Source organism: Gambusia affinis, linkage group LG05, assembly GCF_019740435.1.
Source record: "Gambusia affinis linkage group LG05, SWU_Gaff_1.0, whole genome shotgun sequence".
Lineage (NCBI taxonomy): Eukaryota > Metazoa > Chordata > Actinopteri > Cyprinodontiformes > Poeciliidae > Gambusia > Gambusia affinis.
This window is the reverse complement of record NC_057872.1, coordinates 12,464,950-12,478,725: the sequence shown is the minus strand read 5'-3', so window position 1 is coordinate 12,478,725 and position 13,776 is coordinate 12,464,950. Positions and strand designations below refer to the sequence as shown.

Here is a 13,776-nt window from a genome sequence, read left to right as displayed (position 1 = left end):
ACTGAATGATTTCACTCTACAGCCATGCTATCACGTACAGCAGGGGGAAAATAAATTAATTCCCGGTCAGGATGCATGATGATCACGCCTGTAAAATTGGGTGTGGATGTTTCTTCTGTACCAGGACACATGAGCTGGTTGTCAATAATTCAGCTGGTTTCTGCTTTTATTGGCAATGCTGGTTGTTAAAAGCACTTTCGTTCAGCTGACGTCTGAAATTTGTGCTCAACATCTTTTTCTGTCCTTAAAAATACAGTACCTGCAATATATAGGTAATATTTTTTTCCCTTTACATGCTTCCATCTTCATCTGCCTTGTTTTCATCTTTGTTTTCTTCCTTATCATTTTTCTTTTTCTTTTATTTGGATCCCCATTAGTTGCAGTCCCCTGCATCTACACTTCCTGGTGTCAACAGATTCAACATAAACAGCTGAAACTACATAACATATAAATATATCACATAATAAAAGAAACTACAGAAGTAAACAAATACAAAATAGAGGGCATAGACCAAAACAAATTAATTACAGTACAATAAAAAACATTCTGCAAAAGGACATTCGCTTCAATATTTTGTATTCAGCTCCTCAAATTCTTTCTCCGTTTGCTTGCAGCTTAAAAGACAGAAATAGAGCGAGTATTTTAGCTGACAAGGCAAGTATCCAAACCAAATGTATGCGGAGTACGGCAAAGAAGAAAATGAACCATGATATTTCATTTTCAGACCACAGAGGAGTAAAAGAGAATCAGCCGAGGTTCGGCTAATGCTCAAAGACACAAAATCAATCTTTCTTTCTCTGTTTTTGAGCATTACAAAAACTGAAAGTTACAGAAATTAAGTTTTTATCCCTCAGCTTTTTAAATTTCCCTCTCTGAAGTTTTTGTTTTATTGTCACTAAATCATAAAGCAGGGCTGTTTGAATGCACAAAACATTTTCTGTGCTTTAGAGTTAACTGCAAGAAGATGCAGGGACTCAAAGTAATGTGAAAATGACATCCATAACAATGCTAGTTGTTATCGATGCTAAGGGTTTGCGCAGATTTGCAAATGATTCATTCCCTTTCATTCCATTTTGTCACATTACGACCAGAAACCTCAGTGTGTTCCATTGCAATTTTATATGACAGGCTTGTGAATCTTTACTGGTGAGGTTTACACATAAAAAGACTTTTATAGAGATATTTTTGTCCGGTCATTTTGTTTAATATTTTCTAAAGCTCGGTCAGATTGGATGAAAAACATCTGCTAACATACATTTTCAAGTCTTCGCATAGATTGTGCTAGATTTAGTTCTGAAGTTTGATTACGCATTTTTAGAAAATCGCACTGCTTTGTCGCTGTACGAGTGTTGTTGCCCTGGATGAAGGCGAACCTCAGTCCCTGTCTCAAGTCTTTTGATGCATCTAATTTTTTTATGGATCTGGAATTGCTCTGTTTAGCCCCTTCCATCTTTCTGTCAAGTTTATTTGTATAGCACATTTCAGAAAAAAGGCAGTTCAAAGTCCTTCACATGGTACAAATGTAAGACAATAAGCGAACAGTGCAAAAGTTGTCAAAAGTTGCTGTCAAGAGTAGATATAATCAGTGGCCACTTATTAATAAAAGGCAACTCTAAAGAAATGGGTTTTTAGCCTAGATTTAAAGGAACTCAGTGTTTGATCTGTCTTGCAGTTTTCTAGAAGTTTATTCCAGATTTATGGTGCATAAAAATTGAATGCTGCTTCTAAACATTTGTTTCTCTTTATGTAGGATGTAGATCAGACCAGAACCAGAAGACTTGAGTTGGTTGATCCAATGACAATATTATTCAATGTATTTTGGTGCTAAGTCATTCTGGGATTTATAAATTAACAGTAATATCTTAAAGTCTGTTGCCTGGGAGACAGCAGAAGGACTTTAGACACGGCAAAGCAACTTTATTTGTATAGCACATTTCAATTAAAGGTGCTATACCTTTATTTAATTGTCTATACCTTAATAGACAATTATTAATCTTATAATCTATTATTAATCTAATCTTAATCTTATTAATCGACAACTGTGATAAATTTACACATAATAATCCTGAAAATTACTGACATCCTCCCAAGCTTGCTGTCTAAAAATTGATAAAATATAAACACCAGATTGTGTTAACTGCTTAGGATGTAAAAAGCTAATAAGGGAACAAACTCTTATTTAATGTGAAGTACAATCTTAACTAAACATGACTCACTGGCGTTACATTTAATGCAACTATATTTTACCATCTTATGATTTCTGCTGGTTTTTGACCCAACACACTGGGTCATAATTTTTCTCCCAGAGTGTCAAAAATAAAACAACTTCCTCTGCAGCAGGATCAACACAACAGATAGTTTTATGTATATGTATTTCCAAAAGTATACTTTAATTTTTAGGATAGTCATTGTTAGGTCTTCAAAACGAGTGTATGAAGATCAGAGTATATGACTTTAGATTCTCTATTCAGTTTTTCTTTGATAAAATAAACTTAATTGTCAGATTTTTTGTGTGTTTTGTAATGGTATCTCTCTTTGTCAGCAGACAGAAATCTGACACCAAAACATCCGGTTTTTCTTAAGAAAATTACTGCATTTTGATAAGCGACATCTGAAGACAAACTACCTTGAAAAGGATTCATTTAGATACTTCCTCATCCTCTCTTTCTCTGCTCTGGTCTTTTCCGTCTAAACCCTCTCAAATCAGCCTCCATCTGATAGCTGCCCTCCTCCTTGTGTTGTCTTCTGTGTCTCTTCATGCCTCGCTAGCTGCTGCATTTCTAGACATGCGTACCACGATCAGTGTGTAGAAACAGATGTACCGCTCACAGATGTCTGACATCGCAACGTTTTACAGGCTGACAGCTTTGTCATTTGTCATCACAGACAGCTTCTTGAAAAAGTGGAGAGAGAAAGTTGTGATATAGTCTGAAAGTTTTGCTTGAAGTTCAGGGACAGTAATATATGTGCTGTATACTATTAATCAGTTTATGGTTGTTAATTAAATTTCTGCAACAATTGGAGTTTATTATCATCTGATCCCTACAACTCAAACACATAAATGTCCCTTGCAGGATGATTAACAATAACCCCATTTAAACTGATTATGTAAATAATGATGTACTAAATTGGCACTAAAATTAAAAAACTGCCTGTGTGAGAAGATTACACCTCTCTCTTACTGTGTGGTTGAATCAATTACTTTTAGTTCCCTTCATGGGGCAAACAGTGAGCTGTCAGGTGAAATACTTCATTTCTGCACATTATTAAAACTAGTGCCCTGTCTACTGATGTGCTGTGGTGAGTTGAAAGCCCTCCCATGTGTAGCTTTTATAAAATTTGCTGCGATGTGTTCACAGACATGGCCTTTGTCAGGGGTGGGTCTGGAAACCTTTTAAAGCCGTCTAGACATTTCATATTGAACGATTAGGTTCATTACCAGGTGATCGGACCTCAAGATGTGCGAACTTTGTGTAATATTCTGGCTTGACGTTAAAGCAAGTCTCAATCCTCAGTGCTTAGGTCATAAATTCTCTGACGTTGTCTCGTAAGGTTGATTATAAAAAACTTTAACTCATTTCTGTGTAATAATTGCTACGCTCAGAAATGTGCCTGATTAATGCCATTGAAAGATGAATTAATTATAGTGGAGAAATTTGAGGAGCCATCTTTATAGTTTCCCTAACATTCATTTTATTATTGCCCCTTTTTGATCCTGTGTGAAGTAGCATCAGTATTTACTTGGCATTTACATGTAATATTTTTGTTAAAGTGATGGTGTAAACTATCATAACAAAGCAAATCTTGATATTAAAGGCATTTTGTCAGATAATAATATAAAAATGTAAATACGGATTTACATCTATTATAGAACTGGCAAATTTTCAACCATTTTTTGTTTATATTTTACTTAATAGAGTTTTTTTTAACATTAGAGACTATACCCTTATGTAGTAGATTGTTGGCTTATATTTTTTAAATGTTTTCAGACATTTCCCCTTGAATTGATTCTGAAAACAATGTCACTGAAAACGGTTCTGCTGTTTGAGGAGGTTATAAAGACATCAAAGCCATAACATGGATTTATTAAAGTAAGACAACAGCGGTGATGCGCTCATGAATGGACTTTCATGGTGGGTTTGATTTAAAAGATGTAATTATGTGAGGGGGTGGTTCTGATGAAGGGAGTGTCAGCAGCTCATTAAAAGAGGAACATAATCAGCAGAGTGAGGAAAACGCCTTTAATGTCCAGGTTATACAGTATGATGCACAGAGAGATCTGTGCATCAGAGATTAACTAGAAAAAGCTGGGGTGTTGTCACAGTAAACTTAAAAAGGGCTACAGAGAATCTGCTTGTTTTAAAGTCTTAGGATTGGACTAGCCTGGTTGAACCAAAATCCTCAGAGTTAAAACAACAAGGATTTTCCTCCTGATTCAATTACAGTGACTTCCACAATTAGGTGTCTTCCTTGTACAGCGCTTTCGAATAAGATCTTTTATTGCACTCAAATAACTTTTAATTTGAGTGCATTTACTTAGTGTAAGGCAGTCAAAGCATTCATTTAAACAAAACAACACATTTAAATCTGAATGTCTTATTTGTCTTTTGTTTCCTTCTCAGGTCGAGCCATCAAGCATGTGAAGGAATCCATCTTCACGCCAGAGGCTGGAGCCAGGAGGGGTGTTCCCAAGGTCCTGGTTGTTCTGACCGATGGACGTTCGCAGGATGATGTCAACAAAGTGTCAAAGGAAATGCAAATGGAGGGTGGGTGCTTCGATTCATCAAGTGTAAAATGGATGATTAGAACAGGAATGAAGTCACACCTGAGCTTAGCGCATTTGTGGAGGTGCACTCTAACATCCATCCATTTTCTAACACCCTTCGTCCCTAATGGGGTCAGGAGGGTTGCTGGTCTCTATCTCCAGCTAACGTTCCGGGAGCGAGGCGGGTTCACTCTGGACAGGTCGCCAGTCTGTCGCAGGGTAGAGACACACAGAGACATACAGGACAAACAACCATTCATACACACAGTCACATCTAGGGAGAATTTAGAGAAACCAATTCACCTGACAGTCATGTTTTTGGACTGTGGGAGGAAGCTGGAGAACCCACCATGCACAGAGAGAACATGCAAACTCCATGCAGAAAGACCCCGGGCCGGGAATCAAACCCAGGACCTTCCTGCTGCAAGGCAACAGCTCTACCAACTGCACCACTGTGCAGCCTGCACTCTAACATGTCTATTAATAATTAATATTGAACAAACTCCTTGTTTAACTCTGTTTCATAATGCTTCTTAAACTATCAGTGATATTTAGTTTAAGTCTGTTTAGTAACTGTGAAACTCAAAGATTTGTTCTTTCTTTTTAATCTTTTATTTCCATTTGCTCCAAACTTTATGACAAGACTTTCTGTTTTATACCACTTTTAGGCTACATCATCTTTGCAATCGGCTTTGCGGATGCAGACTATGGAGAGCTGGTGAATATTGCCAGCAAGCCCAGCGACAGACACGTCTTTTTCGTGGATGATCTGGATGCTGTGAAGAAAATAGAGGAGCAGCTTATTACCTTCGTCTGTGAGGCAGCCACTGCCAGTGAGTAACACCAGCTTATGTTTTAAACACCAACCAAATTCATGAGTCTTCAGGGAAATAGTTATTGTCTAGAGTTTATTTAAATGCTGGCTGATGATCGTCATAAACTCTTTGTCTTTCAGCTTGTCCCTCTGTTCTGATGAGCGGCAACACGCTGGCAGGTAAGAGATTTGATCAAATGAGCAACACACACGACGCACAGACGGACGAAGGTTCATTCATCATTAAGCAAACAGCGATAATGACATTGCAGACGAGACAACTGATAATTATGTAGGTAATAATCTCACTGAGAAAAACCAACAGTGATTTTCATGACTCTGTTTCAGGTTTCAAAATGATGGAGAAGTTTGGCCTGGTGGAGAAGGAGTACAGCACCCTACCTGGAGTTTCTCTGGAGCCTGGTTCGTTTAACAGCTTCCCCTGCTACAGGTTACACCGCGATGCCCTGGTGTTACAGCCCACCAAGTGAGCAAAAGCATGTCCTCCCCGAGATATCAAATACACGCTGTGTAACACATGGTAGAGCAAATGAAGCCTAAAATATAGCGCTTTTTAATCTGCCCAAATATTTTCTAGCCACTTTAAAGCGAAAGCTAACATTGATTAAGGTTGCTCTTGGGGAAAATGCTTTTTTTTTTTTTTTTTTTTAAAGATAGTGTCTTTCAAAACGGTGTAGGATCTTTTCATATGGTGTGAGATAGTATTTTATGGTTTTATGAAGTCAAAGTTGAATTTTAAGCTGTAGATCAATGTAATTCTAACACAAAAAAATGGTCGTTGCCAAAAAAAAAAAAAAAAATCTACTATGCCCACATTGTTGGCAGCACCATGATCTGAGGTTTCTTTTCTGCAAATGGAACTGGGCTTTTTTTGTTTTGGTTTGGTTTTTTTGTCAAGCTGGGGGAAAATATGAACAGGGCTGTCAGTCATGATCTAAAACTTTCAAACATCTTATAGGATGTTGAAGATGAAAAATGAATTTTATTTTTCTCCTTCAGAATGAGAAGGTTCATTCATGAGGGAAAAGTTAAAGTTTTAGAGTGTCAAAGTCAGAGAGCAGAACTAAATTTGATGAAGTTCAATCTGATAGATTGAACTTCTGTTGCAAGACCAAAGTTCTCGCAATCTTGCAAGATGGCTGCAAGACAAAGGAGGCGGATATTTCCAAGCCTCGGTGTGGGATGGTAACAGATTATTTCCAAATTACACATTTTTAAAATTTCCGTCCACATTATTTTATTTACTGATCAATGAGGCATTGTGTGGTGCGGTGGCCAGAATAGATGCCCCATAGATCAGCAAATAAAATAATCCAGATGTACTCTTACATCAGTGGTGACTGATATTTATTGTACTCTTGCAGTTTTCTTTCCTATGAAGAAGTTTGGATATCAATAATAATAGTATTTCAAACGATTCAGTGGGGTTTACAGAAGACTTTGGTTTGACAGCATTTTCGAAAATGTAGGAATGTGATAAAAAAAAACTTGCTTTATTTGAATTCCTCATAAATTTAATGTGTTTTGTTTTACCATTTTAAAACATCGCTCTTAATGCAGCACAGAGAGGTACTACATTCAAATAAATACATAAAAATTGATGTCGTTGCCAGTTACCACGAGGGAGCATTTATCTAGAGCCTCCTTGCATGAAAATAGAAATCCTTTGTGTAGCAAAGGCAATTGGAAGCTTTTAATGGCTTCATTTGAGCTCCTGTAATGTTTTCCTTTCTGTGATGTTTTAGGAGCTTTTTTTTCCCAGTTTGTGCTGTCAACAGGCTGTAATTGTACCTTCCTGTTGTGTGATTGCTCTATTTTTCAAAAACTGTCAGCAATGAACAGTTTGGAAAGTTTAGGGTGGCATTAAAAAGCCTCATGCTCCGAGGCAGTTATTCAAAACACGGTGGGTTCTTTGATCGGAAAAAGGCAACGTATGCGCAGTCTGACTGAAGCTGCAGCGAGCGCTCCACCAGCCGCTGCAGCAGCTGAAGCGAGTCAAAAGGCACTTGTAAAAGACTTTCAGAGACTACGTGGCTCTAAGGCACGGCTAAGCCTGCTGTGTGTCTCTGTTTGTCTGCTCCACAGGTACCTTCACCCTGAAGGTTTGCCATCTGACTACACCATTTCTATGATGCTCCGTTTGCTCCCTGAGACCCCGCAGGAGCCCTTTGCTTTGTGGGAAATCCTCAACAAAGACAATGAGCCGATGGTGGGCCTAATCCTCGACAGTGAGTCTGAGTCGCTGAAAGTTTTTCGGCTCTCTTTTTTTCTTTCCTTTAGTTTTCCTTCTTTCCTTCAAGTAAGCCAAGGAAGTTCACAATCTTGGAAGCGAAACTGCAGAAACATGGCTGAGAGTATTGCTTTTAATCCCATCAAATGTTCGTGGCCTTTATCTAGAGCAGTGGTAAGTAAAGTAGCCTTCAAGAGCTACTGTCCTGTACATTTTCAAACGCAGCTGAGTTGATGGCTGAAAGTTTTGTGGAGGCTCTGGTAATGAGTCTTCTCATTCGATTCAGCCGTATTGAGCAAAGGGAACATCTAACTCCTGCAGGACACCAACTATCGAGGACTGGCATCGGATATACCTGATCTAAGCATTATGTTTCTCTAAATAATTGCACCTCTTAAATCTGACAGAATAAAATTAATTCAGTTGTAACTTGGATTGAACTCATAGCTCACATTGCAACTCTTATCTCCAAATTACTGCAGTACAAAAACAGAGAAAGTGCTTCAGAAAGTATTTTATTTTGCTTGTGATATTTATAAGAATGGTGTCATTGAAGTGGTTTGTTTTTCAAAAACAGCATAGCTGAGTTAAATCCAAGAAAAGTTAATTCTGTCTGCAAACGTGAACTTCCTCTAACCTCATCCCGCATTCACTCCGCCTGCACTCAGGCTCTGGGAAGACTCTGACATTCTTCAACCACGACTACAGAGGAGACTTCCAGACTGTCACATTCGAAGGACCAGAAATCAAAAAGGTTTTCCACGGCAGCTTCCACAAGGTGCGTGTGGCGGACAAGTATCTTAAACCATTTCGTTTAAAGTGTGAATGTAGCCTGAAGTAAAAATGGGCCCTGAATAACTTTCTATATCCCTTTAATGTTTTTACTTGGCCGTGTTATGCAAACTTCAATGTGTTTGTTCAGGATTTTATTTTAAGTATTAAAGCCGCTAAAGGAAAAGGATAAAAGAATCTTTTTCAGAAATGTTTCACAAATAAAAACTGTCTCTTGACCTTTTAATATGACAGCCTTGGGTAAAAGTGTTATCAATTACAGCTGTTCTTTCACAGGTTTACCAGAAAACATTAATGAACAAAAACCATCATTATACCCAAAGGGAAAACCAAACTGGTCAGGGATAGAGCAGTTGAGAAGGTTAAGCAGGTTTAGGTTATAAAACAAGCTTTTATGATTGCCATTATCTGAGTGTGACCCAAGTGTAGGTATAATTTAGGATATGATTGTCAGAAAAAAACAGCCAAAAGGCCTCTTCAGACCCACAACTCAGCTGGGAGAATCTGTTAGCAGAAAACCATCAGACATATTTGATATAATCCACAGGTCATGTAAGAGACAGAAGGAAACAATTGTGAGAGAAAACCTGCAAAAAACTACAGACTGGGGCCGTGGGTTGCCTTCCAAGAGGATAATGACCCCAAAAGTGCCGCCAGAGCTGCAGAGGAATATTTTTTTCTGATCTTCATTGTCTTTAATTGTATAAATTATTAATCTATTTGTCTTCTTACTTCAATAATTTAAAGTTTTTATTAAGCAGTTAACCAGTTTTATCCCCTGTACAGCACTTTTTGTTCCACCTATCTGTATGCAAAGTGATCTACAATTGCAGATGATTGATTGAATGATGGGTTACAATCCAGACCCGAATCAATAAATTGAGATTCTGTGGCAAAACTTGGAAAATGGATGTTTACAGGCTCTTCCGTCTGATCTGACTGGTGTAATTTGTACAGAAAAATTGGTGAAAAATTAAGAAAGTCAGATGAGCTGGCAGATTCATCCTCCAAAAGACCTGCAGCTGTAATCGTAGCTAAATGTGGTTCTGAACAGTACAGTTCAGAGTTTTAATTGTAAAAAAAAATTTAATTAAACCAAGTACCTTTTTAGCTCAACACTTTACGTAAGCACTACTTTGTGTTGGCGTGTCATAAAAAATCCCAATAAACTAGATGACGTTTGTGGTGCAAATTATAAAAAAAACTGTAAAATGGTTATGAATACTTTTGCAAGTTCCTGTGAAAGTTAATAAAGACCAATTTCATAATACATTTGCAGATGAACCTTGTGACTGCTGCACAGAAACTGTGCTGAACAGAGGGGAGCTGGTGGAGCTGGACTGTGGATTACAGGCAGCTGTGAAGCACAAAAACAGGAAGATCCCACGAGTATTTGGATTTTTTTTTTTTTTTTTTGAAGTTGTACATTTAGGCTGGGAAGATTTCAGATCCTCGTGGGCTGAGAATTGTTCTTTTTTTTTTTTATCAGTACTTTTTTAGAGAGTTTGAACCTCCAACTAAAGAGCCCATCTCCCTCCTCACAGTCTGTCTTTACTGATTTATTCACATTTTAACTTTTATTTATGATTGAACCACACACATGAGAATTTGAGAAAACGAGATCTCTTTTCTCTTTCTAATTTAGCTCAGCCCCGGTGGGTGCACTATTAAGCTGAATTGTTTTTCATTTAGATATTTTAATAAGGTTGATTTTTGTGTGGTATTGCACTGAATAGCAGCACCAAAATCCAGGGAGATTTCTGCTGCAGAAAAACCTTTATTCCCGTTTATGAGAAACACTTAAAAATGAAAATGATAACATAACCAATAATGCAGATGTGGAATAAGTGATAGTCCTGATTTGGTCTCCACAGAGTCAATAAATGACCAATGCAGACTGCAAAACTCTGATCAACCCCATTAAGATGAAGATATTCAACCTTAGAGATCTTGTCTGAGGTTGTCCTAACAACAAATCAGTTGTTAGGATTTGGAAAATAAATCATCCTTCTTCTTTAAGGATCAGCTGGTTTATACTGTCACTACTTAAAGCATATTTTTTGCTAAAGACAACCTCACCGCCACCCACCAGCCTCCAGTTTTCCATTGCTTATCTCAAAATGTGCGGGGGTAGCTGTCCATCATTCAGTCTTTTGCCTTTGTTGGCGAACATGGCAATGTTCAGAGCTGGAACAGATGCAGAGGACTGCCAGACCAAAGGAAGTGTTTGCTTCTATTTAGACAGGATGACAAGTGAATAAGAGGAATCTTCGTGAGCATCAGCTTGTTTGTGTGGCCTTTAGAAAAGGATTACCATATGAAGACACCATGCGTTAAAGCAGGAAACCCAGTAGGATCTGTCAAAGCTTACTGAAGCACACAGGCACAGACAGGCCGACAAACCCCGGGGGGGGAGAGACAGAAAACAGAAACAGGTAAACGAAGAGAACAGTGGAATAAATAGAAATGACTCTGAGTCTTAGTCGCAAAGAAAAATATAGTTGTAAAAAACGGAAACACAAAGGGGAGAAGAGAAACTTGTCTTCGCTGTAACTCACACATTGCTCAGAGCCATAATATTCTCCAGAGAGGCGTGTGAATGCTATTTTTGTACCTCCCCACATGATTAAACATTAAAAATACATGTGTGCTAAAACTCTTTCTGGGAGATACAAATCATCGTTCTAGAGCTTTAACTAGCTTTTTTTGGTTTTCTAGCTTTCAGTCACTTACAGCCTCTCATGATGTAGTTAAAAAAATATACTGTGATATTGGATATTATTTGTATATTAATCTTAAAATCATGTGCAGCACTTAAAGAAATTATGTAAAATCACAACAGTGGGCATCAATAAGTAGGAAGTTAGCTGTAATATGTGACACCAATCCTTAAACAGTTTTGATCTGGGTCCTGATCCATTATTATTCATGAGTGGGATTAACTTTCAATCTGATTCTAATTTCTGATCCAGTGAAATTATGTGTGTGTGTTTTTTTTCCTCTTATTCCAGGTTCTTGTCACTTGTAATCATTCCCTTTTTTTCCAATACCCATCTTCAGGAGACCACATATTTAGGGGTAAACTTTGACTAGGTCATTCACTCCTCCTTAAAGACAAAAAAAAAATCACATTTATTTTAAGGTCCAGTTTTCTGGTAGACATCTGAAACATTTTGGGTGAAAACTCTCATTCAGTCAGGCTTTATATTTTAATTTAGCTCAACAAAAACCCCAGTTGCACTTTTGATAAAGGAGCACCAGCTCACGCTGTTGCCAGGAGGATGTTGTTCTGTGGGTTTGTTTGCAGTTTATGGTGATCCGCCGTGATGTTATTTGCCAGAAATAACTTTTAAACCATGGTTTTTAACTATGGTCTTTGCTCAACAACATAAAAGACCAGAGGTTTAGAAAATGCTGCTGCGACAGCGGAATTTAATTTTTCTTCCAATTAAATTCACAATAACAGATGGCAGGTGTGAACCCAGGAAGACTGAATGTTGAAATTGAATCAAAAGGTTCAAGAATGTATGCGTTCAAGTTAAGAAACCTTTTTCACACCTTTGTACTTAATTGGGTTTCAGTTCAATTGTGTTTGTTATGTATCTTATATTGCTTTATCGATGACTAGAAGAAAAGTACATCCAGGAAGTGGTAAGCTTTAATATATGAGCCTTATATCCTTATATCCATCTCTTTTCTTTGCGAATATGACCTTTTAAGAGAGAAAAAAAGATTCAGAAATTAAAATGTTAAACATTTGCTTTTACTTCCTGCTGCTGTTGGCAAGATTATTTTGATTTTATAAAACTGAAATGTGCAAACAAAACATTTTTCATTTAGGCTTCATGAAGGCTAGAGTCACATGGAGGATAATGCTGAAACACAGAACGACAGACATGCACATACCACACGGTGCTGCTTATGTACCATCGACATTTCCCTGCCCTGCACTCATTCCCTCACCACTAATATTAACCTTAACTGAATGCCACTAAATATCAGCTAAATGTCTGCACCATGGAGGATTTTCATTATGCTTTATTTCATGAAAGCTCAACACATGTTATGCCTGGTGAAGTACTCAGACTGAAGGACACAAAGGTCATTTTAAAAAACGATGTCCACACCTCAGCAGAGGACTGCATTCACAACTGAACTTTGTCTCCATATTATCTGCAAATAACATTCATTAATGCACCTTTGACATAGGGTGTCTGTGCATGTCTTGCTGAAGATGAGCAAGAGCATAGAGGTTATGAGAGAAAAAACACATAATGGGGAAACACACAGACGCTAATGGTCTAGGTTATTACTGTCCTTCACCACAATGCAGGTTTCTTTCCTCATTAACTGTATAGACATCTGCATGTGATGGTTCATGGATCTGGCAGCACTTTTCTCTTTAGTAGGCAGTTTTAGCTCACAGACTTCCAGAGCTCAGGGTGAATTGGGTTATTTGTTTGCTCATTGCAGATACTTTTGGAAAGTATTTATCTAAAAGCACACACGCACCCACACGCATACACACACACACAGGCACAGAGAAGTTTATGGTCAGGGTGATTATTGAGCTCATTTGCTGAAACACTCTCTGGGAATATTCCCATTCTGTGGAGTCCAACTTTAGTCTGGCTCATCAAGCCAGCTTTGGCCTAAAATCACACTGGCAGTACCTTTTCTCTTGACTGCATGTATTTGACTGGAAATATAAACCTAAAAGTTGACAACTGAATCATAAGAATAAATGGTGAAAAACTTCTGAAAAAATGTAATTGTTCAATTTGGTGTGTGAGATCATTTATTTTTGACGTGTCGTTAGATTATACACAGAACCAAAATGACACATCATCAAGGGGAATTTAAAGAAATTTCTCATTCAAAACAAAGAAAAGAGCAGCATTTCTACTTTGAAGATCATGAAATAAATTTATTTTGAAAACAAAACCTGATCTCGTTATTATCGTGGTGAAGGTCCCTGAGAAATTTAGATCACAGAATTGAACTAATTTATGCAAAAACCTTTATTTGAAAGCTTCTTAGAAGTTTATTTTGAAAGGTAAACATAATCCCTTGTTAGGCACCAGTTAAGTAACAACAATGTTATGGTATCCATTTTGTAGTAATCTCACCTATGAAACATTGAAGGGTTTATTT

At 37.6% G+C, this 13,776-nt stretch overlaps 1 protein-coding gene across 4 annotated transcripts in view; it reads left to right on the top strand.

The window, feature by feature from the left end:
• Nucleotides 1–13,776, top strand: part of col14a1a (collagen, type XIV, alpha 1a) — a 116,528-nt gene that overhangs the window by 66,454 nt on the left and 36,298 nt on the right. For all 4 annotated transcript variants that reach the window (XM_044116449.1, XM_044116450.1, XM_044116447.1 and 1 more), the window contains 6 exons: nucleotides 4,623–4,766; nucleotides 5,434–5,598; nucleotides 5,721–5,759; nucleotides 5,928–6,066; nucleotides 7,686–7,828; nucleotides 8,499–8,608. In XM_044116449.1, coding sequence (XP_043972384.1) covers nucleotides 4,623–4,766; nucleotides 5,434–5,598; nucleotides 5,721–5,759; nucleotides 5,928–6,066; nucleotides 7,686–7,828; nucleotides 8,499–8,608 — 740 coding nt within the window. The remainder of the gene's footprint in view (nucleotides 1–4,622; nucleotides 4,767–5,433; nucleotides 5,599–5,720; nucleotides 5,760–5,927; nucleotides 6,067–7,685; nucleotides 7,829–8,498; nucleotides 8,609–13,776) is intronic.